This window comes from Marmota monax, unplaced genomic scaffold (genome assembly GCF_021218885.2).
Source record: "Marmota monax isolate L192 unplaced genomic scaffold, Marmota_monax_Labrador192_F-V1.1 WCK01_AAM20220418_F8-fsc00099, whole genome shotgun sequence".
NCBI lineage: Eukaryota > Metazoa > Chordata > Mammalia > Rodentia > Sciuridae > Marmota > Marmota monax.
Window position 1 is genome coordinate 2,345,821 of NW_026692126.1, and position 24,862 is coordinate 2,370,682.

Consider the following 24,862-nt stretch of genomic DNA (forward strand, 5'->3'; position numbering starts at 1 on the left):
TTTTTTTTTTTTTCCTATTCTACCCTGTGGTCACTGATCTTTATTCTCCTCACCAAATTACTCATCCCCTTTGTGGGGAGTAAATGTGACACATTCATTCTTCATCTCTTTATTGGAGGTGGTTTTCCATGCTGCAGTTTGTGCATGGGCACCAGGTGTGTGTAGCACTAAGCAGAATGGTACAGGTAACCAAACCAAAAAAAGATTTAAAATGAAGAAGAAGGAGAAGAGGACTGAATTTTGGATGTTTCATGGAATCTAGAATAAGTATGAATCACTGACCAATACTGTCCAATACCAAATAACTGTTTTATCATTTTATACTTGTTAAGAAAGATAAATATCCCTCTTTATAATCAATATGCTTTAAATTATATACTTTTAGTTAATAAGAGAAAGAAAAAATTATGAGTCCTGCATTCTAGTATTCATTTGGAAAAAAAGCTCTTAATTTGAACATAGCATTTTCTAGAACTCAAGTGTAGTGTTTTTTGTTGTTGTTGTTGTTGTTTGTTGCTTTCATCTGCTTAAAGGATATCTTACAACAAGCAAACTTTAACAACAGTGGTTTCTAGAATACTTTCTTCTAACAGACTCTTGTTAGTTCCTGAAGGAAACAATGAATATCTCTGGAATTCGGAAATGTCCAGTTCAGTTCTCAACAGACATAATAAAAGCAAGCAACTGTGATACCCACTGTAGACCGCAAACTGCTAGAAGATCTTTCAAAGTATGAAACAGTGACTCACCACATTCTGCTTCTTCTGGAGCATCTCCAAATGTTCCACAAGACCCTCATCAGCCACATCAAATGGCGTCTGACCCTGGGAGAGAAAAGGGACACAATGACTGATAGAAAATAGAAGCAGTTATTATGTACCTTTATTTTATCAGGGACTATGCAATATTCACTTTCTGCCTTAGATTCCAATGATACAGGCTGAGTATCCCTTATGCAAAATGCTTAGGACCAGAAGTCTCTGAATTTTTTTCAGATTTTGGAATATTTGCATATACATAATAAGATATATGGAGGATAGGATCCAAGTCTAAACACAAACATCATTCATTCTTCATATACAACTTGTACATACAGCCTGAAGGTCATTTTATACAATATGTTAAATAATTGTGTGCTTTAAAGGTGTGGAATTTTCCACTTGGGGTATTATATTAGCATTCAAAAAGTTTCAGATTTTGGAGAATTTCAGATTTTAGATTTTTGGATTAGGGACGCTCAACCTGTAGGTGCTTTCCAAATTAATCTACCCTACTTTATGACAGACCTTCATCTATTACATAGGAAACTCTGTAAGAAACAGCAAACCCATTAAGCAGAGAGCTTCATATTGTACAAAACAGTATTGAGGAAATATCACCACATCATTTCTAATGTTTATTGCCTGTTGGCAAATAATCAAGGGAAACCTCTACTTGTACCTACTCTAAAAAAGGTCTTAATTACAATGATGAATTTAATAAGGGCTCTTAAAAACCTCTGGGGGAGGTTCAGAAACATGTGCACCAAAGATAAGTCACAGAAATCATCTCCCTTTAAGTAACAAAAGGGCAGATAGGAAGGTTTTCTCTTTTAGAAAACATCAGCCCAATTAAGGACTCTGACCTATAGTCTGAGAATGAAACCAGGACCCAAAGGAGACGTGAGGCAGATAAGAACATCTACTAATTAAAGAGTCCAAACCAGGTACAGTGCTGCATGCCTGTAATTCCTGCAACTTGGGAAGCTGAGCAAGAGGATCACAAGTTCAAGGCCAGCCTAAACAACTTAGCAAGACCTTCAGCAACTTAGTGAGACTGTGACTCCAAAAGACTGGGGGATGTAGCTCAGTGGAAAGGCTCCCTGAGTTCAAATCCAGTACAAAAAAAGAAAAAGAAAAAAGAAAAAAAAAGTCCATTATCTCTGGGTTCTTAGAAAATTAGGAGACAAGGATTGGAATTCAGGGCTTCTAAGATGCTTGAAGTGAGGCTGAATAAGGCTATTTTCAGCCAAAACTCAAAGTTATTTGTTATTGTAACATTGTTAAATGACTCAATGTGAATAGAGCTCAGCTGTTAAAAGAATGATTTGAAAAATAACAACTCTTCCATACTTCATTATAAATAGTGGCCTTAGGTTTCTGAAAGCCTTTTTTTTTTTTTTTTTTTGCCAAGTTTGTTTTAAGGGCTTCACTAGGTTAATGGGGTTTTATTTCATGTAGCAACACTTCTCTGTGTTGATAATGGGTGAGGGCAGGCAGGTGAGGGCAACATCACAGTTACCAGGGATGCACATTTCTCCAGAGCAGTCACCTGGCCATTTTGTTCTAGAGACTCAACCACCAACCTCATTGCGTTTTAGAGATTCAGACTCACTAACCAGTTTGTTCCGGATATCCATGTCACAGAGTGCTTCTGCCAGGATGGAACAAGCCTCCTTCACTCCCCAGTGTGCTGCTGCATGGAGGGGAGTCCAGCCATCAAGATCCTGAACGTTGAGTTCGTAGCCAGCCTGAATTAGAAGTCTAAGAAGAAAACCCCAAATATTACATTTCTCTTTTCAATTTTACAATTTTCTGTCAAAAAAGCTGAAGGTCATTTTATACAATATGTTAAATAATTATGGGCTTTAAAGATGTGGAATTTTCCACTTGGGGCATTATATTGGCACTCAAAAAGTTTCAGATTTTGGAACATTTCAGATTTTAGATTTTTGGATCAGGGATGCTCAACCTGTAGGTGCTTTCCAAATTAATTGATTTCAGATTGAGCCCTGAACTACAGGGATTCATTCTATGATTGCTTCTGCCCTCTAAGGCATAGCTATGGTTTCATAATTGCTACTTTGAGCATAAATCATAGATGATTTTTAACTGAGCCCCTCAAAAAGGTCATTTGTATGGTATTTCCTACACATATCCATGTATATTGTATAAGGGGAGTGCAAAGATAGGTGGGTACCTGAGACTAACAAAAACCTAATTCAATTAACCAAGTCATACAACTCTATTATAGAATGTGCTCTCTATTCTCCAGGGCAAGGAGAAATTAACATAAAACAAGGGCTCATATTTCTTCAGGATACTTTCTGGTTGGTCTTTCCACAATATCATAGGTTTACTACAGAATCTCATACCTTCTACTCTACAAGAGTATCTGCAGACACTCACTTTAAAGCTTTAATCTAACTGTAACCATGTTATACATGTAAAGATATGATTCCAGAAGTCCCAAATTGCACTGAGCTGGCTGAGGCCCTTTATTGTGGAGCTCCAGAAATCTTCCAAGAATTGAGCACAGTATGGATGTCACACTTGGACAGACATGGAGTACAACACACTGTCACATCTATTAGAAACCCCATATTAGGTTGAATATAGAACACTGAAGGAGTTTGGCAGCAATGGCACACACAGTGCCTTCAGCAACCCACGTTTTGGGGAAAACCTTTCAACTCTAAGCACCAAAAGCTACATAAAGCACAGATGTAAGAAAAACTGGAATAGATATAGTAGAATCCAAATCCCTCATGTAAGTTTGACTATTCTAGACACTGCATATTCAAGATCTGTAAGATTGATCTAAAGAGTCCCAAGAAATTATTTAAGTCAAGAAGGACCAAAATGATCATAGGTCCTGCATTGCAGGTCCTAAGAGGAGAAAGTTGCAGGGGAATTAATGATAAATTCATAGAATGGGACAAGGTCTGTGTATCTTAACTCTTTTTCATATATCATACATATCAGTGAAAAGCTAGAGGGATGGCAGGAGGGAGGTAGACTATCTGTGGCCTAATATCAGCAAAATATGGGGTGGGGGAACAAAAAACTGCATGATCAACAAAAAAGGAAACACATCATAGTTGAAAATCTAATTCACCTTCGGCATTCAAAACTCATCTCATCTCATCCCAGTAAACCAAACTACTGATTGATATACAGAAACAATACCTGAGCACTTCAGAGTAGCCCTTGGCAGCAGCCACATGGAGGGCTGTGGCTCCTGAGCGGGTCTGCCTTACATCCTCTATTTTCCCACTGTTGAGCCACTGGCGGGCATCCTGTAACATCTGTTGCTCTTCTTCCTTTCTTGACTGCTCTAGATCAACTCCTATAGAAGTAATATATCAGACAGCCAGCATTACTAAAACTCTACTCAAGTCTAACAGGTTATTTTCCTTAGATTCAAAACACATCATAAATATAACCACAGATAACAGTTTAATTATCAAACTGGATAGTATCAAATTTAGGAAAGCAGCTGAATTTGCACACACATTAATGGTCTTACCAGGTTAAATCATCAGGCTAAATATTATGTGATGCAGATCCATTGAGGAAACATGCCTAAATCATTTTCAACAGAACATAAAAATCAGAGGGGATATTATTTTTACTTATAATATTTGCACAAAGCTATAAACTTCAAGGTTCTTTTATATTATATCATTTCAGTTTCCAAACAATTCTTTGAAGTGAGTATAATATCCCCATTTACCACATAAGGAAATAAACATGAAAAGTTTCAATGCCTTGCTTAAAACTACAAAACACATTAGTGATACCAGAACTCTGAAATACTTGATCCCTGTCTGTTTTTCTTTTCCACTCATTACACCAAAAGGTTAGTATTAAAGATGCTGGTTTCAGGTATGACGTATTTTAAAATAAACTATCTCTAAAGCTTGTTTCCATATACAGAAAAATACAGTGACCTGAAGCTATACATAATACTTCAGAGATGAGTAGGTGATCTGCAGGCTAAAAAAACAGTCAAAAGCATGATGGAGGAACTTCCAAGAATTCCTCCCTTTAGCCAACCACTCTCCAATACCCATGCCAATGAAGAAGGGCTGAGATGGGGCACTCCCTGATATATAAATAATGAAATGTCTCAAATATAAACATACCCATTCAAAGAGTTCCACCTTCATTATCAGTCTTTTCTGTGCTTGGTCTGCTCCCTTTCTACTCTTAAATGAAAACCTGGGAACTACCTAAGTATTATCTCTGTCTAATCTGGGGAGAGGAAGGGGTAAAGAACAGACCAGAATTCCACACACTATAAGGGGAGTTAACAGTGCTACAAAGTTAGGCATACATATGAATGTCTATTCCAATAGAGTATAATCCTTAACTGAAGAGTCAACAATCAAAATAGGAAAAGTAGATTCTCCAACCAAAACTACTTTAAAAACTGGTTTGTTTAAAAAATTATCTGTAAATTGTAAAACATATTGTAGAAGATGCAACTGAGTGAGATGGGAGGGTAAACAGCACCAAAGCCTTCAATTCAATAGGGCACAAAACTATATGTAGAAGGCAATAAAAACAATAGTTGTTGACCTAGAACATCATTATTTTAAGGTAGGTTTGCAATATCCTTTCTATAAAGGGTCAAATATTAAATATTTTTGGGTTTGCTGGCCATCTGGTATATTAGAACTACTCAACTCTGTGGTATATATACAATGGAATAGTACTCAGCCATAAAGAAGAATGAAATTATGGCATGGATGGAACTGGAGACTCTCTTGCTAAATGAAATAAGCCAATCCCAAAATACCAAAGGTTGAATGTTCTCTTTGATATCCAGATGCTAACTCACAATAAGGAGGAGGGGATAGAAGTTCACTGGATTAAACAAAGGAGAATGACAGGAAGGGAGGGGGATAGAAATAGGAAAGACAATAGAAAGAATCAGACATAACTTTCCTATGTTCATATATGAATACATGACTAGTTAACTCCACATATTATACAACCTCAAGAATGGGAAGTTATACTCCCTGTATGTTTGATACACAAAATACATTCCACTGTTATGTGTAACTAAAAAGAACAAACAAACAAACAAAAAGAACTACTTAACTCTGCTACTGTAGCACAAAAGCAGCTTGTAAACGAATGGGCATGGTCAGATGGCCCTGACTGCTTTAAAGGGTCATAACAGAAAAGATCCCTGGAGCTAAATCCTTTGGGATAAACTACAGATTGTGGGTCTGGTTGTTTACCAACTCCCTTTCCCCAAAAACAAAACAAAACAAAAACAGTACTGCAAATCACATCTAAAGTTTTGTGACAGTTCTAGCAGAATTCCCTAAGACCTGTTCTCCTGTTCTCTGCCTAGTGTTATTCAACATTTTTAAATTAAAAGAACCCAGAGACCTTTAGTAGGAGAATCCTACCCCATTCCCTGAAATGAATTCTTCTAAAACTATCAAAACAAACAAAACAAAAAACCTTTTTAGAGCATATTCTTCTAAATTATATTCCTAACTTGATTAAACTACCAGAATAATTTTAAGATTAATATAAAAATCATTTCAGAAATTACAATAAATATATTTTACTAGTATCAACTTCTGTTCTCAAGAAAAAAGATGCAAAGTTACAAAATGAATGTGGCCACACTGTATCCCATCCCTTTTTTTGAACTCCACAATGTGTAGCAAATCTAACAACATATATGCACTGATAAAAAAGTTCACACTCCTCTTCAGGTCACTTCTACCTATCCAGTGAGTATACAACCTCAGAATGGCAAAAACCAGGAATGACTAGCCATTCTTTTGGCATTTCGCCTATTCTTGTTGAGTTGTTACATGATGTTGGTAATTGATTAATGCTGTGCAGACAGATCTAATCCTTTCCTGTTATATGATAATCAAAAGTTTTAACCAACAAAAAGAATTATGTTCTACAGGGGGCAGAGAGTCCCTCTGGGCCCAGCATAGTCTCTAGGTTACCTTGCTTCTTTACTTGCTCCAGAAGAAGATCCTTCATGGCTGGCTCTTCTGCAAGGTCAGATGGGACCTCACCTTCACTATTCACCATACCCACACTGGCTCCATGGTTAATGAAATACCTGTGCAACAAGACTCAGGATGAATATTATCTCTGTCAATCTAATATTAATTTATACTTGTGTATATGGAGTTCTGTGTAGAGCAAGGCCTATTTCAGGGCTTTAAATATGGCCCCAAATAAGGTGTTTCATTATTAATTTTCAACTTCATTAGCCTTTAATAATTAGACCTGGAAGTTTCTCCATTTCCTGACAAGAGCAATGTCAATAGTAGGATTTCTTTCATAGTCATATACCTAACTCCCAGTCTCTCTCTCACTCCAGTGGACAGCAAGAAGTTTCTAAATACCATGTAGTCTTTAAAACATGTCCACCATCTCAGAAGTCCAAACAGGGTGTCCAAAAGGACTTACTTTGCATTTAATATTAGGAATGAAAGAGAGCCCCTAAAAGCAACATAAATAAATAAATCTAATGAAAACTTCCAAGTGCACACTGGAGTTTACTAAGTAGTATTGTGGATGTGAAAATAGAAAAATAAAGTATGCATTAAAATTTGCACAAATCCTCTTAAATCATATATCCACAAAACTTTCCCTTCAACAAATCATGTATGTGAAATTTTCTGTACTTTTGGAGGAAACTAAATCACTGAAGAAGAAACATTAAAATGATAAATGGTGAGATTCTAAATCCACATAGAATACTTAATCCCAAAGAAGAAAAAACTGATAATTGCAATACCTTACATGGGTCCTTTTTTATTCTCAAAATGATTTCACACACACACACACACAAAAAATCATGAATCTTAGGCATGAAGTAGGCAATGTAGTTATTACTAATCCTCCTTTAAGTAACTGAGGCTCACACATATTAAGTAATTTTCTCAAAATCACATAGCTGGAAAATAGCAGAGGCTACGGCCCCAATCTTTGAATTCAAGTGTAATTCACCTTTTCTCCAGAACAAACTACTTCAGAGCCAGTGAGAATCCAAATAATGCTGGGAGCTCTAGCAAATATTCACAGACACTTAAAGGGAAAGAAAAGCTGCAATTTAGACTTTAATTCATTGAAAAATTAATAAACATCATTGGTCAGAGAACCATACTTTAGGCACTGTAGGAAATTTTTTAAAAATAATATATGGGTCAGGCGTTGTGGCACACACCTGTAATCCCAGCAACTTGGGAGGATGAGGCAGGAGGATCACAAGTTTGAGGCTAACCTCAGCAACTTAGCGAGGCCCGAAGCAATTTAGCAAGACCCTGTCTCAAAATACAAAATAAAAAGGGTTCAGGATATGGCTCAATGGTAAAGCACCTCTGGGTTCAATCTCCCAATAACCCCCCTCCAAAATCTATGTATGGTCACTACATTCAAAGAATTGACAAAGGAGAAAAAATCTATAAAAATTAGATTAAGACCATGATTTTGCTTTCTCAGTGCCTAGTAGCTGGTTTGACAGGGCCTCAGTAAATGTTTGTTAATTTATAATCAATTCCACATATGTAAAACTTAAAGGTATTCACAATTCATCTAATTTTCAACTGTCTTCTTCCTTCTCTCACAGCCTTAAGGGAAGACAGACCTTATTCAATTCCAGAGTTAACTCCCTCTATCTGCATTCTTAAATCTATCAAATATCACTATTCTGTCCATCAGTTTCTCTTTTTTACTTCCCCATATTCAATGGCTCCTCTCTTCTGGTTCCTTCCCTTTTACATACCCCCACCCTGAAAAATCATAATACAAATAATATACATAATAAGCACATAATAAATGTTTGTTGGGACTAAACTATAAACAAAACCCTTATTCCCAAACACACCCCACTCTCACCCAGCTCTCCTCCTTAGTTCAGTGTTTCCTCCACTGGACGGAACACAATTTCTTCTTCTCAAGCCTTTGCCTCTTCTCACTAACTGAATTCTCTCTTGCCTTCCTCTCACACCACCCCACACTGCAGCTCGATGAGACCACAGGAGCACTCAAAGCAATGTGAGGGCCACAACTGTGCCCTCTTCACTGTCTCTAGTTTCCCTTATTCTCCTGTTTTAGGGAAAAAAGTAAAACTTCTTTAGTTTTACACTTTTACCTGAACAAGAATAAATGTCAACCTATGAAATAGTATCTACTTTACCCTAAGGATCCTTATAGGTGTCCAGAGGCTCAGAAATAACTATTAGCTCAATATATATGTCCTTAGAAAATAAAGCCTTCCTATTCTTTCTAATGCATTACTGATAAAAGGCCTTTTTGCTACTTTTTATGGGAGAAAGAAAGGAAATTAAATGTAGCATCCCAATAAACTATAAAGCCAAACTAAATGTTTCACCCTTGGGTCAATCTGCTATTTCTAAGTTAAACAAACACTATTGATAATAAAAATCTAATACCCAGGGCTGGGGTTGGGGGTCAGAGGTAGAATGCTCGCCTACCATGCATGAGGCACAGCCCTGTCTCAAAATACAAAATAAAAAGGGTTCAGGATATGGCTCAATGGTAAGGCACCATTTTAGGCACCAGTTTGAAATTAACAAACATTTACTGAGGCCCTATCAAACCAGCTACTAGATCCTCAGCACCACATTAAAATTTTTTTTTTAAAAAAACATATTGTTATAACTAAAAATAAATATTTTTTAAAAATCTAATACCCAGTTAACTAATATTAAGCCTCAACTTAAGTTGAAATGAGGAAAAAAATAACCTCTAAACCTCCTTTTGATGTACCATACTGAGTACAAACATGAGACAAAAAATTCATCACAGAACATGAAATAGAATGTATTTGATTCTTCCTAGAAAGTCGGTTTACTTTTTATTCTTTTCTACTTCTGTGAAAATTGGAGTTCCTAATGATCCTGGGAATAAGAATGCAAAATGTAAGATCTTTAAGATACAAAAAGAGGCCAGGTGTAGTGACATACACCTATAATTCCAGCAGCTCAGAAGGCTGAAACAGAATGATTGTAAGTTTGAAGCGAGCCTCAGCAACTCAGTGAAACCCTAAGCAATGTAGTAAGACCCCCTCTCAAAATAAAACATAAAAAGGACTGGCAATATGGCTCAGTCGTAAAGCACCCCTGGGTTCAATTCCCAATGCCCTCCCCCCAAAAAGAAAAATGACAAGATGGCCAGGGACTGATCTTAACTGAAACATTCTTCATTGGCTCTGAGGCCAAATTGAATAGTATAAACAATTGTTTTCCATCATATTAAATATAATGCCACAGTCTGGCATGGTGGCACATGCCTGAAATCCTAGAAACTAGGAGGCTAACCTGGACAACTTAGTGAGATCATGTTTCAAAATAAAAATAATAAGGGCTTGGAGTATAGCTCAGTAGTAGAGCACTTGCCTGGCATTCAGGAGGCCTGGGCTTTGATCCCCAGTAATGCCCCCCCCCCCAAAAAAAGGCTACATATTGAAAAAAAAAAAATGACCGTAAAAACAAAATCTGTCTAGTAACAATATGCATAATGAAAGAGAAGGTCATCCCTACTACCACTCCAGCTCTGCAATGGATTCTGGTCTATATCAGGTCAATCATGATCAAACTTTCATAGATCTAATTTGTAATAATTAGATGAAGAAATAGTAACTGATAGATTCACTTCATTCAGGGTAATATTTGAGCAGGAGATTTCTGAATTTTGAACATTTTTCTAAAGGAACTATGTTTTAAAAATGAATTAAAATAACTACTATTAAAAAAGTCTCATTAAAATCATTTTTCTGTACTCAACTTCACAGGAGTGTGATGCCAACCAACACAATGATCCTAATTCTAAGCATAAGCTCCTCTAGAAAAGTGTGTGTGGAGGGGAGGGGGATGAAAAGAAGTGAATTCATGAATGTAACGAGATTTGGTAGCTCAAATATCACAAACATGCCACCTGAACAAATTAATCAATTCTCAAAAATGCAGGGCCAATATGTTCTATATTTCTTATTAAATAAAATCAAATTTATTTGACAAAGAAATCTCTTTAACTCTTGGACATCAAAATGCTGGCACTGGTGAATAAGGCTGAGAATGGGAGCCTTTCCTATGAGACTTTGAAATGGGCACAGCCTAGGGGATAAAGAGGTGGCTGACTTTTACTAATTTAGGATACAGTAAGGAAATAAGAGGCAAGAAACTACACTATTCATTTCTTTCAGCTTTCAGACTGAGCAGTCCTCTGCTTCTCTGAACAAGCAACCCAGTGATGCTGCCTACTGTTTCCCCAGCCCCGAACCCCTTTGTTTAACTTCTCCCAATGAACATCCCTGGCTCAAGACAGGGTCTCCCACAGGAAATGTGGGCAAATCAGATTCTGTGGGAAGCTATTCTCAGACCTCTATAAGCTGCCAATGTCATTCTCACTTCTGATTGCTAAATAAGAGAGATGTAATGGAGCTCTAATCATAATCACTGAAAAAGGCCTTAAAACAAGCAATCTCATTTCTAAAGGACCACACACATTGTGATAAAGAATTTATTGTATCAATATAAATTTTCCTTCATCTAGAATATACACAATTGCTTCATTTTAAAGATGTTTCAACCACCAAAGCCTCTTTCCTAAGTAAAAATAACCTTCCTGATCATTCTTTCTTATAAGAGACATTTTTTTAGTGCCTCTTATATCTCAGACATAATGTAGTCAGAATTCTTCTGCCCAAGGGAGGGGCAACTAGTTGTCATGGAAGTTAATAGCTACTACTGTTATTTTATTAAACATATCCATTCAACCAATGTAGAGAACACATGTCAATCTCTACCCTTCCTTGGTTCCACATGTTTAGGTTCTTTCTTCTACTAAATACCAGCATACCAGTTATTTTCACCTTTGTTTGTATTAAGCATTGATTTTTTAAAATTTTTTTAAACTGTTGATAGACCTTTATTTACTTATCTGTGGTGCTGAGAATTGAACCCAGTGCTTCACACATGCTAGGCAAGTGCTCTACCACTAAGCTACAACCCTAGGCCTTAAGCATTGATTTTTTTCCCCTCCATATTTGTACTGGTACATTATAGTTGTTATAATGGTGGGATCTGTTTACATATTTGTTTATGCACACAATATAACAATATAATTTGGTCAAAATCATTCACCAATATTTTCCTTTCTTTCTCCTTCCTCTCTCTGGTCTCTTTCCTCTACTCTACTGATCTCCTTTGATTCATAAGATTCTCACCCTACTTGTTTTCCTTTTTTCTACTCTAGCTTTCACATATTAGAGAAAACATGAATTTTGACTTTCTGAGTTTGGCTTATTTTGCTTAACAGAATACTCTCAAGTTCCATCCATTTTCCTGCATTTGACACAATTTCATTCTTTTTTATGGCTGAATGAAACTCCATTGTAAACACTAATTTAAAAAGCAAACAAAAACAACAGGTTTATGAAGACATCCAGAAAAAAAATTGCAGCCTGCTTACTCATGTGCCCTGCTAGAGTTCTTCAGAAGTGAATCCAGAAAGTGCACCAGACAGAATCTAACTGCATAATCCAGCAAATACAAATTATATGAAGATGAAAGCAAACAAAAACTTTCAACTAAGAAACTATAGATTTAGCAATTATGTAAAACATACAATTAGTCTTTAAAAATAGTCAACTCCGTGAATTTGCAATTAATAACAGAGATTATGACTATTTATGAAATCCAAATTCTATGAGCAGAGAAATGAAGGTTATTCCTACCAAACCCAAACAGAAACTCACTCTGCTATATTGAGATAGCCACAGGAAGCTGCTGCATGAAGGGGTGTCCATCCCTCATTGTCTTGCTGGTTTACATTGGCTCTGTTCTCAACCAGAAACTTCACCATGTCCAAATTTTCATCAATACAGGCCTGAAAAGAAAAGTCCATTCATTTATTCAACAATAATTTATTGAGTTCTACTATGTGATAGGCACCACTCTGGACATGACAATATCCAGCAGTTCTAATAATACATTAATTTTTATGTTTTCCAAACAAAATGTGCAGAACATGACTTATAAACTTAGAAGTGCTATAGGACTATTATTTATAGTACCTATTTGATTAATTATAAAATTGATTTCTGAAGTGGGTAAAAATGATTTCTAAATGGGTAAGCTGTTTCATCATTACAATATACAAAGGAAAGCATGTTAGAAATTTGATAAGTACTGACTTGCTTACAAAGTTTAAAGGAAAATAATCACATACTATCAGATGTAATTTTCTCAGTAGGAAGTTATAGTTTAAGACTATAGGATTACTAAAGGGGGATCATTTCAAATGAAAGAAATGTATTTTTTTCATGTATTTTCTGAATGGCTTCAAACAATATGGCAAAGGATGTTTATAGTTACAGATGATCAGGGATCCTTATCTGCCCACCTCCTACCAGAAATTAGGGAAGAATGCAGAAGGGTTTTAAATAAAGGCTTTAGGCCTATCAGTCTAGAAGAAAAGAGTCACAAATAGCAATGAGATCTACAAAAAGCTCTCTTGATAATCTACAGAATAAAATGGAGGTAGAAGGTTCATGGTGACAAAGATAATCATTATATCAGGTTTAGATGGTCCTAAAACACTTGAGATATTTCAGGGCTCAGACAAATGAGACACCTTTTAAAAACTCACCTATGGACCCTCTTCTTTAAATAAATAATCAATCAATCAAAATTTCAACTGAGAAAAAAAATCCATTAACCAAATCAAAATTATTTTCACAATAATATTAGGAGATTTTATACTTTTTTCATTGTTTTGACATCTGCACTAATGATGCAAAAGCAATGTTGGGTAAAACTGCTCATGCCTTAGCAGAAATCAAGGCAACAGCACCAAAAAAAGCTAATTCCACTTAAGAATGACCTTGATGAGGCAGTAAAAATTACTAATTTTATTAAATCTAAATCCTTGAATATTAGTCTTTTTATTACTCTGTGATAAAATAGGAAGTATATTTGCAGCACTTCTGTGGAACTGAAGTATGATTGTTGTTTCTAGAAAAAGCATTTGTGTTATGTGTTTGATTTGCCAGATGAACTACCTACTTTTTTCATAAAACACTACTTCTACTCAAAAGAATAACTGACAGATAACTCATTGTTCCTCAGGCTTGAAAATGAAAAAAGTGAGCTTCTCACCTCAAATAAAATAACTAGTATTCTCACCTCAAATTAAATAACTAGTATTTGTGTCAGTGGTAGAATTTGGCCATGCAAGTGAAAACAGGAATTTTGCGAAATAAAACTACCACCATGAAATTGAAAGCTTCCTAATATTCTGCTGATGTTCACAATGGGACTACCAACAAGTGTGTTTGTTAATATTATATAAAGAATTATAATGTGTTTACATTTGGAAGATCTGCTTAACACAATGAACCTGTGTTTTCCAAATAACCAAATGCATGGTGATAGAAAATTGGACATGGGGAAAACATACATTGAAAATACAAGTTAAACCAATGTTTTGTTTTTTTGATACTGAACCCATGGGTGCTTAATCACTGAGCCCTTTTTATTTTATATTTTGAAACAGGGCCTTGCTAAGTTGCTCAGGGCCTCACTAAGTTGCTGAGGCTGACTTTGAACCTACAATTCTATCTCAGCCTCCTGAGCCGCTGTGATTACAGGTGTGCAACACCTTGCCCAGCTTGACCAATGGGTTTTAATGTGACAGAGTAAAAACAAGTCCACTGATATGGTTTTAGCTTGCACATTGCAACTAACATTTAAGAGACTACCAGTAATTAGAGTTTTGATATAGTACACAAGAGCAAAATCCACAATTGTCTGAATAGGCTATTAAAATACTCCTCATTTTTCCAAATATGTATCTGTGTGAGACTAGATTTTCTTTATGAATTTTAAGTAAAACAAGATGTCACAACAGATTAGATGCAAATATTAAAAGAGATCTGTAAGAATGTAAAAAAATGCCACTTTCTGATGTTTTAAAAAGTATAGTTATTTTAATTAAAATATATAGTTTATGCTAATAAGTAATGGGCTGCTGTTATTTATTTAGGCACTGGGGATTGATTGAACTCAGGGGTACTTAACCACTGGGTCATATCCCCACCCCTCTTTTTATTTTTTATTTTGAGACATGTTCTTGCTTAAGTTGCTTAGGGCCTCGCTAAGTTGCTGAGGCTGGCTTTGAACTTTCGATTCTCCTGACTCAGCCTCCCAGATCACTGAGATTACAGGCATGTGCCACAACACCCAGCAGGCTGTTGTATTTTAATGTATTAAAAAGTATATATTTTTTAATTTCTCAAAAAATATAATAACCAATAGGGACACATTTCTGAATAAATTTTAGGGGGCGTTATTTATAAATTTTTAACTATAAAAGAAACTGGAGATCAAACAGTTTGAGAACCACTATACCAAGGATATTTTATGGTGATGATGAGCAACTGTTTAAAACAGTAAAAGATTATTGTGAGAAGAATTGACCTTGGAACTCCAGAGAACCCCTGTAACTACAGGACCCAAGTAATACCATCACATCAAGGGCGTTTATGGGAATTCCTTCCAGAGATAAACCTCCTGTCAATCCTGCGCAAAAGCAGGGGCATGGCTGAAAAAGCTTGATCCAAATTTAGTGAAAATTTAATCAACTAACTCTGGTCACAAAAAGCATCTTTGTTAATTTTTCCCAGACCATATGATAATCTTCTAACAATTACTGAGATTAGCTAAATATATCAAGCTAGATTTGATTTGATGCAATATAATATATTCCTCCAACTTGACCTTTTGAGGTCAGATTACTCATAGCCAGTGTTCATTACTGTCTCTTTTTCAAAAAGCAGCTATAAAAATTAATTTCTTCTATGAGGCTTTCAAGGTTTATCAACTTCAATTCCCTCCTTACTCTTCCTTTACTTCTATAAGGCATTAACTATTTTGTAATTATGCTTCTCATTACATTGGTCACATGTTGTATGTCTGAGTCTGCAATTCCATATGGCAAGGTCTAGTCAACTCATTTCAGAGTAACTCACTAAAACCTAAATAAAAGCCTTAAGTGAAAAAATGGAAGTGGGCATGCCTTAACCCATCTTCTGTTGCTATTAAAAAAAAAAAAAAAAAAAGCCTGGGAAATTTATAAAGGAAGGAGTTTTATTTAGGCTTACTGTTCCGAAGGCTGAGAAGCTGAAGATTGGGTGTCGGCATCTGGTGAGAGTCTTGTTCTACTTTAACTCACAGTGAGAAGTAGAAGGACAAGTGGGAATGTTAGAGAGAAACAGGGACCAGATTCCTAATCCCTTCCCATGGGAAAGGCATTAGACCATTTATAAGAGCCCTACCCCGCTTGGGACCCAAAATTCTTCCTCTAGTCCCACCTCCAAAACTGCTGCATTGAAGAATTAAGATTCAATATATGAACTTTGGGGGCACACACTCAAATTACAGCAGAGTACTTTTCAAAAGGGCACCAAAGTAAAAGGAGAAGACAGTATTTTAGGGACTGTGCTAAATATTGACCTTAATAATAACACCTCCATCAAGATGACCAAATGTGCAATCTTAATTTGTATAGCCCAGGACAGTTAGGTCAGTTACTTCTTACTTGGTTGTAAAATGTCTTTGGCTCTGAAAGAAATCTAAAAACAGCTCTGGTGGCCACACTACCACCGGGCAGACTTTTGGAAGCCAATGTTTCCAAGGTCATTCTTTGTATTTTGAAGATGTTAGCAGCCCATTCCAGAAGGCCTAAAATAAACCCCAAAACTAGAGAATGGGAAAAATCTGCCTTTTCTCTTTCCTTCCCTCTTAACATATTCTTTCTGGTTTTTTTTTTTTTTAATATTTATTTTTTAGTTGTAGTTGGAAACAATACCTTTATTTCACTTATTTATTATGTGGTGCTGAGGCTCAAACCCAGGGTCTTGCATGTGGAGGCGAGCACTCTACCGCTGAGCCACAACCCCAGCCCCTCTTTCTGTTTTTTAATCTCTTTCATTCCATCACTACTTCAGTTCTCTTTTTCAATTTTGTGACATTGTTGTCTATAAATTTCAAATCCCTGATACAGCATTTTCATAGGAATAACACTGCAAGGAAGTTTGAGAGAACAGCAATAAAAAACTGGCTTAATCTGATACCATCAGTCTCTAAGGAATTAATTTAGAGACAATAAAATAATTGAACTGCTCAAATCATTCTCCACAAAGACTACTGTATACTGTAAAAAGCACCAGCTGTGGGGTCAGAAGATGGAGTTTGTGTGCTGGCTCTACCAATACATATAACCTTGCGTGGAGTATTTAACAAAATACCAGCATACTCATCAATGGTGTTGGGAAGACCACCCACCTCACAGGGTTCTGTGAGGATTAAAGAAGACAGGTCTTTGGAAAAACAGGTGTTTCTGAGCCAACAGTATTACAAAATAGCAACTTCCCCAGGAAGAAACCACACATAAGATGTACTTACTCCTTACCGGTCAAAGCCCTCCCCAACCTCCAGTAGCTTATGGGAGAAAAATGGTTTGATTAAAAATGTCTTTGAATTAGCAAGACTTGGGAGCTTGTTCGTAAGTCTAACTTCAGAAAACTCCCTCTCTGATGTTCAAAGTCCTGTGAGTTCCTAAATTCAGGAACTACCTTAATGAAAGAGTATGCACCATGGTTAAATTGGAAGAGAATCCCTCTTGTGATACCAATCAAGAGAATTAGAAGGTATTTACTCACATGAAATACCTTGGAATGACTATTTCTCCCTCCCTCCCTCTCTTCTTTTTTGGAATCCAGAAGAAGGACTATGACTAAAGCATGGATGAGTGACGAATGGTCCCTGAAAACCTTCTCAAGTGAATAATGACTAAATTTAGATGTCCTTCTGCCCACTCCATCTGCAGCTGTGCTGCTGACTCATTCACATCAGAAGCACGATGCATGAGCAGATTTGCCCAGCTGTAAAACCCTGTCCAGGGCCTCCACCCACAGCTATCCTGATCCTCCAGACAAAGAGCCTTTCCTTTTCTTGAGAAGGAGGCTAAACAAGCTTTTGATATTACCCATAACAATGACAGGGAAATTCTTTGATTTTAAGTCAAATGCCTTCTGATTTAACTTCCTTAAGTCCTTTTCCTTCTATTCCATACTCCTGAAGACATACAGAAGATTACTAAAATATCAACTTGATCTAAGCTCCCTAAGAAATGGAGATATGACTAAATATTAGTCTAGAAAAATATTATAAAAAACTACCAGTTAAAGCTTCCTAAAATTGGCATGTCACATTTCTCTGACAAGGACTTTTTCCAAGGGAAAATACTTGCTTTTACCAATAAAACAGGGAAAGAGCACTATGATCCTTCTACTGCACCTGATATTGCTCTCTCTATATCAAAGGCAAAAGTGGCTGATGCTTGATCAATGCCAGAGTTAAATCTGGGAGTACACAGAGGCCTTCCAAAACAAAGCCTCCTTGGTTCCCAAAATAGCCTGCAACTGTCACCACCACCAAGTGCTGGCTTTAAGAGCTGACCTTGCTACTATGTCTCCGAAGAATGCTAATGTTACCTGCATCAGCCTGTGAACAACTCTTTCCCACAAAACCCAGCTCCAGGTGCCTGGGCAGTTGCTACATTAGAAGCGGGCTTAGAGTGGCCTAACTTAGTTTGGGTTTTTCAGACCATGTTTGCCTTGATTTCAACAAACCATGCTGACAAATGTGTTGTGAGAATACAACAAAAGACATCACCAATTATCAAAGACAATCCTCAGTATGGGGAAAAGAACTGCAAACCATGTATCCAATAGAAATAATATCCTGAATATATAGGGAACACCTAAAACTCAATAATAAAAGAAATCCTGAAATTCAAAAATGGGCAAAAGAGTTGAAAAGACATGTCTCCATGTTTACAAATGATATACAAATGGCCAAAAGCCATGAAAAGATGGACAACATCACTAGTCATTAGGGAAATGTAAGCTAAAACTACATCGATACACCATCTCACACTCATGAGGATGGCTACTTTAACAATAACAAAAAAAAGGAAGAAGAACAATTGTGGTGTCAAGGATGAGGGGAAATTAAAACACTGTGCACTGCTAAGGGGAACATAAAATGGTGTAGCATCTATGGAAAACAGTATGGCAATTCCTCAAACAATCAAAAATAACCATTTCCATTCTATTCAAAAACAGAATTGAGGGTAGATACTCAGAAGAACTGAAAGCAGGGTCTTAAAGAGAGATTTGTTCACCATATTCACAGAAGCATTATTCCCAGTAGCCAAAATGTGGAAGAAGCGAATAGTCCACCGACAGATGAACTAATAAGCAAGGTGTGGCGCATGCAAACAAGCCACACTGCCCTGCTGATACCTTGAAAAGGCTTCTGACCTCCAGAACTGAAGAGAATAATTTTCTGTTATTTTAAGTCACCAAGTCTATGGCAATCTATTACAGAAGGAACCGAAACGAATCCAATGGACAAAGAGTAGGGAATCAGAACCTCGAGAGTCTGCCATATTCTCACTTTTTCCTCAGCAGTGATTGATCTCTTCTTTGCCAGATGAAAAGGATCACCCCCCCACACACACAATTTTTTATACCACCTTCTAGAAGAACAACTACATTAAATAGAATTTTCTTGTTTTTTTAACCAATTTAAATCAAATAGGAAAATCCAGAAAGCTCTGACCATAATTCTCACATCAGGCATTTCACTGAAGAGATTCTGGCTGAGGGCTGAAACTAAAACAAAGGTATTGATTTATGAGTTCTCTGTGAATCCCAACATCTCTAAACCCAAAGTCCCTTGGCTCTAACTAGGCAGCTTCATCATATGTCAAGTAAACTAAAGGTGACAAAGGTAATAAAGCAATCAGTAAATCTTGAAATCTCCATCATCATCAGATCACCACTATGAAAAGACTTTAACATACTAGTAGTTATGATTGTCTGACCCAGCACTTAACTCAATCCTTCCAAGTACCTGTCTCTCCGTTCCAGTCATGGTACAGTGTAACTATTGCTTACGTGAGAATCATAATAGCAGTTTGCTCCAACATGACAGGTGACCCCAGCCAACTGTCAGCCCTGTGTGAAAAACTCACAACCCCACTGGCAGAGACAGTTTGGCTCCCAGATGGTGAGAACTATATCTGATTACGTACTCAGTGGTCAGACAGGCTCTGGAAACAGATCTGGGCCTTTCAACAGAGATAGCCAAGACAGACAGCATAAGTAAAGAATTTTCCATGCAGTGCCACACTGATTACGATTTTTGTTCTCAGTAGGCTGGCATATTGCCCCAAGAGTGCACACATTTACAAATGAGACCAGAGAATATCTTCCTTCAATTAAAAGTATCATATTGCCTAAAGGTTAACAAAACTTACATTTCAAAAAATATGTTCATTCTAGATTCTAACAAGGCCTGCTATAAATGTGCCAACAACCTGCCTTTAAAATAATATTTCCCTCATCTTTCTCTACCCCATGTCTTCACCTAAATGAAGAAAAACTTATTAAGTTGTCTTACAGTATCACCTTGTCAACTTTTGTACTATACAAAATTCTATACATCTCACACTCTTATCATCAAGGCAGGTTTTGTTAAGGTGAAGAAAAAGAAGACTAAAGAAAGGGCCCAGAAAATAAAGGCATCTTCTCAAAGCTCATGGTTCAAACAGAAGATTTATAGTTCTAATCTCCAAATCTCTTATTTTGTTAACTCACTAATAATCCTAATTTTGAGAAACAATAAATGAAGCCTATTAATTGTGATAAAAATTCTAGTACAACTTTGTCTTAGGTCAAAGGAATATATGTAGCTGAGTAAATATAGCACTTGGATATAAGCAAAAAAGTCCCTTTGGCATTACCTTCTTTTAAATTCTGCATATAAGAGCTGAATACTAAACAACTCAATGATTTTCTTAAACAGATCAAAGGAAGTCCTTGAAAAAGATTCTTAAAGCTTTAAAAGAAGGAAAGAAGATGGTAGCTGGTATAAAAAGCATTAGGACTTTTCATTTAAAAATGGAGAAACTTAGCCTAGGTCACATATTGAGTTGAAGAGCCACCTGAATGCTTTCATCTTACCAATATAGAGGCATCCAAAATAGAGTTCCCAGGCCAGAGTCAAGATACCACCTGGCTCATGGACTATTTCTAATACCTGATACCATCTCCTTAAAAACTGCTTTAGTGATTTGTTATTGGTGTACTCCTACAATAATTTCAAAGGGTCAATTGGTCAATTTGAGTTGGTCACTCATAACTAGATTAAACAGAAAACACAAAGGTCCCACTAAAGTGCTTTGGTTACCATTCTGTTTATTAGCATGAGTCTGGATTAGAAACCTCCCTCATATCTTGGCTACCTGTCTTAACCACAGCCCCCCAAAGGTCTACTCTGCTGCCAACTTGGCATGTAAAGTAAATTGCTGTTCCATGGAGAGGGATTTTTCTATTTAATTCCAGATCACTCTGTGCCCATAAACAAGTGTTTCACAAGCCACAAGAGTACAGCCTGAAAGCTAAGGCATGGGCAATGCTCCATAGCTGTCAAGTAAGCTTGAGGGACAGAAGGCAGGCAATTCTGAGACCTGAGCTTGGTAAGGGGTGAAAGCCACAAAGAAATTTCAGCAAGTTTAAATTCGCAGAAAGTACAAGTCAGTGCACAAAAGTTCATCCCTAAAAGGAGATATTAAACAAGAGGCTTTTTTTTTAACGCAGCATATTTTCATCAAGAATTTTTTATAGTCAAAGCTAGTATGGACCATTATCCCTATCACTCAATATCATACCCTCCACCCCATGGGACTATAGTTCTATGTGGCCAAAGGTACTAGGGAAAATAATCATACAACCATATCCTGTACAGTGTATCAGTTAAGAGCACAGACTACAGAACAAGACTTCCTAGGTTCAAATCCCACGTCTATAAGTTGATAGTTTTGTGTTCTCAAAACAAGTTATCTCTCTGTGTGCTTTAGCTTACTTATCCATAAAATTATCATATCGATCACTGTAACTACTTCATGGGGTTGCAATTACAACTGAATGAGTTCATGTACATAAAAACACTGAGTTCAAGGCCCATCATTAAATGCTACTTAAATATTAGTTGCTATCATTATCACTATCATTATTATTACCACTTTTATTATCACTAACAAGTGTTTCTGTTGGGCTTTAACAGTGAAAATCAGGATATAAACAAGCCTGCATATATAACAACATAATTGTACCAGTGAGGCTGTTAGCAAGGGACATCCTTTTCCACACAAGAAAATGCAAAAATGATTCACTTAAACATAAATATATTATAAACTCTAAGTGAGTTCCTGTAGATGCAAGTAGATCACAGTCAGTCTTCATTAATATGATAAGGAACTGAATTTATGTTAAGACTAGAGAATAGGAGAGACAACCCAGCAGGAGTTGCTGACTTCTAAAGCTGGTAAATAAGTTCAGGGGTGGCATACTAGATTTTACCATAATAGAGTCACGGCTGCTGAAGGGTCCAGCAAGTCTATTGTTAGCATGAACAGAAAATCCCAGAAGACAGATTTAAATTCCAGATCTGATACTGACTCACATAACCAAAGAACAGGTTAAGAATTGTCTTAGTAATCAGTGTTCCTTGACTGTAAAGTGCTTTTCCATTTATTCATGTAACATTTACTGAGATCCTATACTATGCCAGACATATCCCTCAGGGGGAGATGTAGGAATAAACACTGAATAAGTCTTTACCATTATGGTAAAAAGAGATGTGTAAATGATACAATGTAACAGGACTCATACTCTAAAACAAAATGAGAGATAAATAGAGTGCTACAGCACAGAGTAAGAAGTCATCAACTTTGTCTGGGGATGGAGAGACAGGTGATAGGAAACACTTCCCAGAATGGGCAAAACTTACCTGTCAGAAAGGAGAAGCAGTTACCCCAATGAGGAAGCAGTGATAAAGACAATCTGAAGCAAAGGGAACAGCTTATACTACGGTCTGGAGGACAAAGAAAATGCCCATTTTTTGAAATGATGAAAGTTTGGCATACTTGTAATGGGATGGAGTGTGATGGGAATCTGAGTAGGGCTTTAGTTGCCAGACTCAGAAATTTGAACTTTACCCTATAGGCTAATGGGAAATAGAAGGAAGAGTGGTTGTTTAGGTAGGCTGGTAGCTCTAAAGGTCCCCATATCTGAGTCTATGATACAGAGTCTTACTTTTACCCTGCTTGCAACAGAGAGGTGTTGAGGTTTTTAAACCAGAGAGGGATACCATTAGAATTATATCTCAGAGTGATAACTGCAGTGGGGATATGAAAATTGAACAGCTGGCAGGAAAACTCATGACAGAAGCACCACTTAGGAAACCGTAATACAGGCTAGAGAGAATGAGGTCTTGAAGTAAGGTAATGTGTGGGAGACACTAGGGACAGATGGATTTGAGAAGCACTCCCAAGGTAGAATACACAGAACAGACAGATCATAAGAATGCCAGTGGTGAGAAAGGAGAGCAAAGATTTTTTAACAGAGCAGGAGCCTGTTGGATTGTGATATCACTTAGCCAAAACTCGGAATATAAGGAAGTCTTAGAAGTCTTTTCTGTGAGTAAGTCCCATCTAGTGCTAATTTCTCTCCAAGCCTAAATGACTTACATCCAGGAACTATATCCGAGCAGCAAACTAACATGCCCTGCTGGCCTTTCTATATTCAAATAATCCTAAAGCAAGCCCAGGGAAAGCAATGCCAACCAGCCCAACCTCACAGCTGTTCCCTGACCCATAGCAAAGTCCCTGTTGGTACATTATTGTACAGCAGCCCACACTACAGGGGAATTGAGGTTACTGCCTAAAGGTCTCGGCACAGCTGAAATCTCTCTAAAGTCACATGTTCGTGATGACTTTACATTTCAAGAGGACACCCCAATTTCTTTTCTACCATTAAAGTCTTTGAAATAGAAAATCAATTGGCAAATTAAAAATACTGTTTGGGTAAACCAAGGATTGGGACAGCTGGGTCAAATGGTGGTTCCATTCTGAGTTTTCTGAGGACTCTCCAAACTGCTTTCCATAGTGGTCACACCAATTTGCATTCCGGCCAGCAAGGTATTAGTGTACCTTTTCCCCCACATCCTTGCCAACATTTACTGTTGCCTGTATTCATGATGATTGTCATTCTGACTGGAGTGAGATAAAATCTGAGAGTAATTTTGATTTGTGGCCATGTCAATGTTTATAGCAGTTCAATTCATAATAGTTAAACTATGAAACCAAACTAGGTGCCCTTTAATAGATAAATGGATAAAGAAAACGTGGTATATATATTCAATGGAATATTACTCAGCTTTAAAGAAGAATGAAATTATGGCATTTACTGATAAATGGATGGAGCTGGAGAATATCATGGCTAAGTGAAATAAGGCAATTCCAAAAACCAAGGGCCGAATGTTTTCTCTGATATGCGGATGCTTATTCACAATGGGGGGAGGAGATGTGTGCTAAAGAAGAATAGACTTATTTTAGGTAGAGAAGACTGAAGGGAGGGGAGGGGATATGAGGATAAGAAGGAGAGTAGAATGAAACAGATATTATTACCTTATTTACATATATGACTACATGACTGATGTGATTCTACAACATGTGCAATCAGAATTATTCCCCATTTATGTACAATATATCAAAGTGCACAAATGCATTCTACTGTCTAATTAAAACAAATTAAAAATTTAAAAAGTACTATTTGGTTCATTTGGTATTTTAAAAATAAAGATTTTTTTATACGCAAAAATATCATATATGAAACTCCTTTTTTAAAATTAGAATATCTAACAATACTGGAAGAATATTTCCACAATTAACAACTGGCTGAAGTTTGGCAGCATTGCCTTCTCCAGGCAGAACCCAGGTGCCCTAGTGCCCCAGGCCCCACTGCTTTCTACTGTCTTGTACCTGCTTTGCCTTATCAACTTACATCACCTGCCCCATTCCCTTTATATACGCTCCCAAAATATTTTATTATGAAAATGTTCAAACATACAGAAAAGGTGAAAGAATTTCACATGAATACCCACACAAATCCTATC

At 36.8% G+C, this 24,862-nt stretch overlaps 1 protein-coding gene across 10 annotated transcripts in view; it reads right to left on the bottom strand.

Annotated features, from left to right (window-relative positions):
- The window catches only part of Ppp1r12b (protein phosphatase 1 regulatory subunit 12B), a 198,770-nt gene that overhangs the window by 133,549 nt on the left and 40,359 nt on the right, over positions 1-24,862 (bottom strand). For 9 of the 10 annotated variants that reach the window (XR_009228721.1, XR_006856058.2, XM_058585822.1 and 6 more), the window contains exons 2-6: positions 12,532-12,662; positions 6,746-6,864; positions 3,948-4,107; positions 2,378-2,522; positions 750-824 (exon numbers count right to left, since the gene is read on the bottom strand). Coding sequence is in view for 8 of the 10 variants with exons in the window: in XM_058585822.1 (XP_058441805.1) it covers positions 750-824; positions 2,378-2,522; positions 3,948-4,107; positions 6,746-6,864; positions 12,532-12,662 (630 nt within the window). In the remaining 2 variants the exon portion in view is untranslated. Of the gene's footprint in view, positions 1-749; positions 825-2,377; positions 2,523-3,947; positions 4,108-6,745; positions 6,865-7,977; positions 8,059-12,531; positions 12,663-24,862 lie in introns of those variants that run through there. The other variant, XM_058585833.1, reaches the window with a different exon arrangement.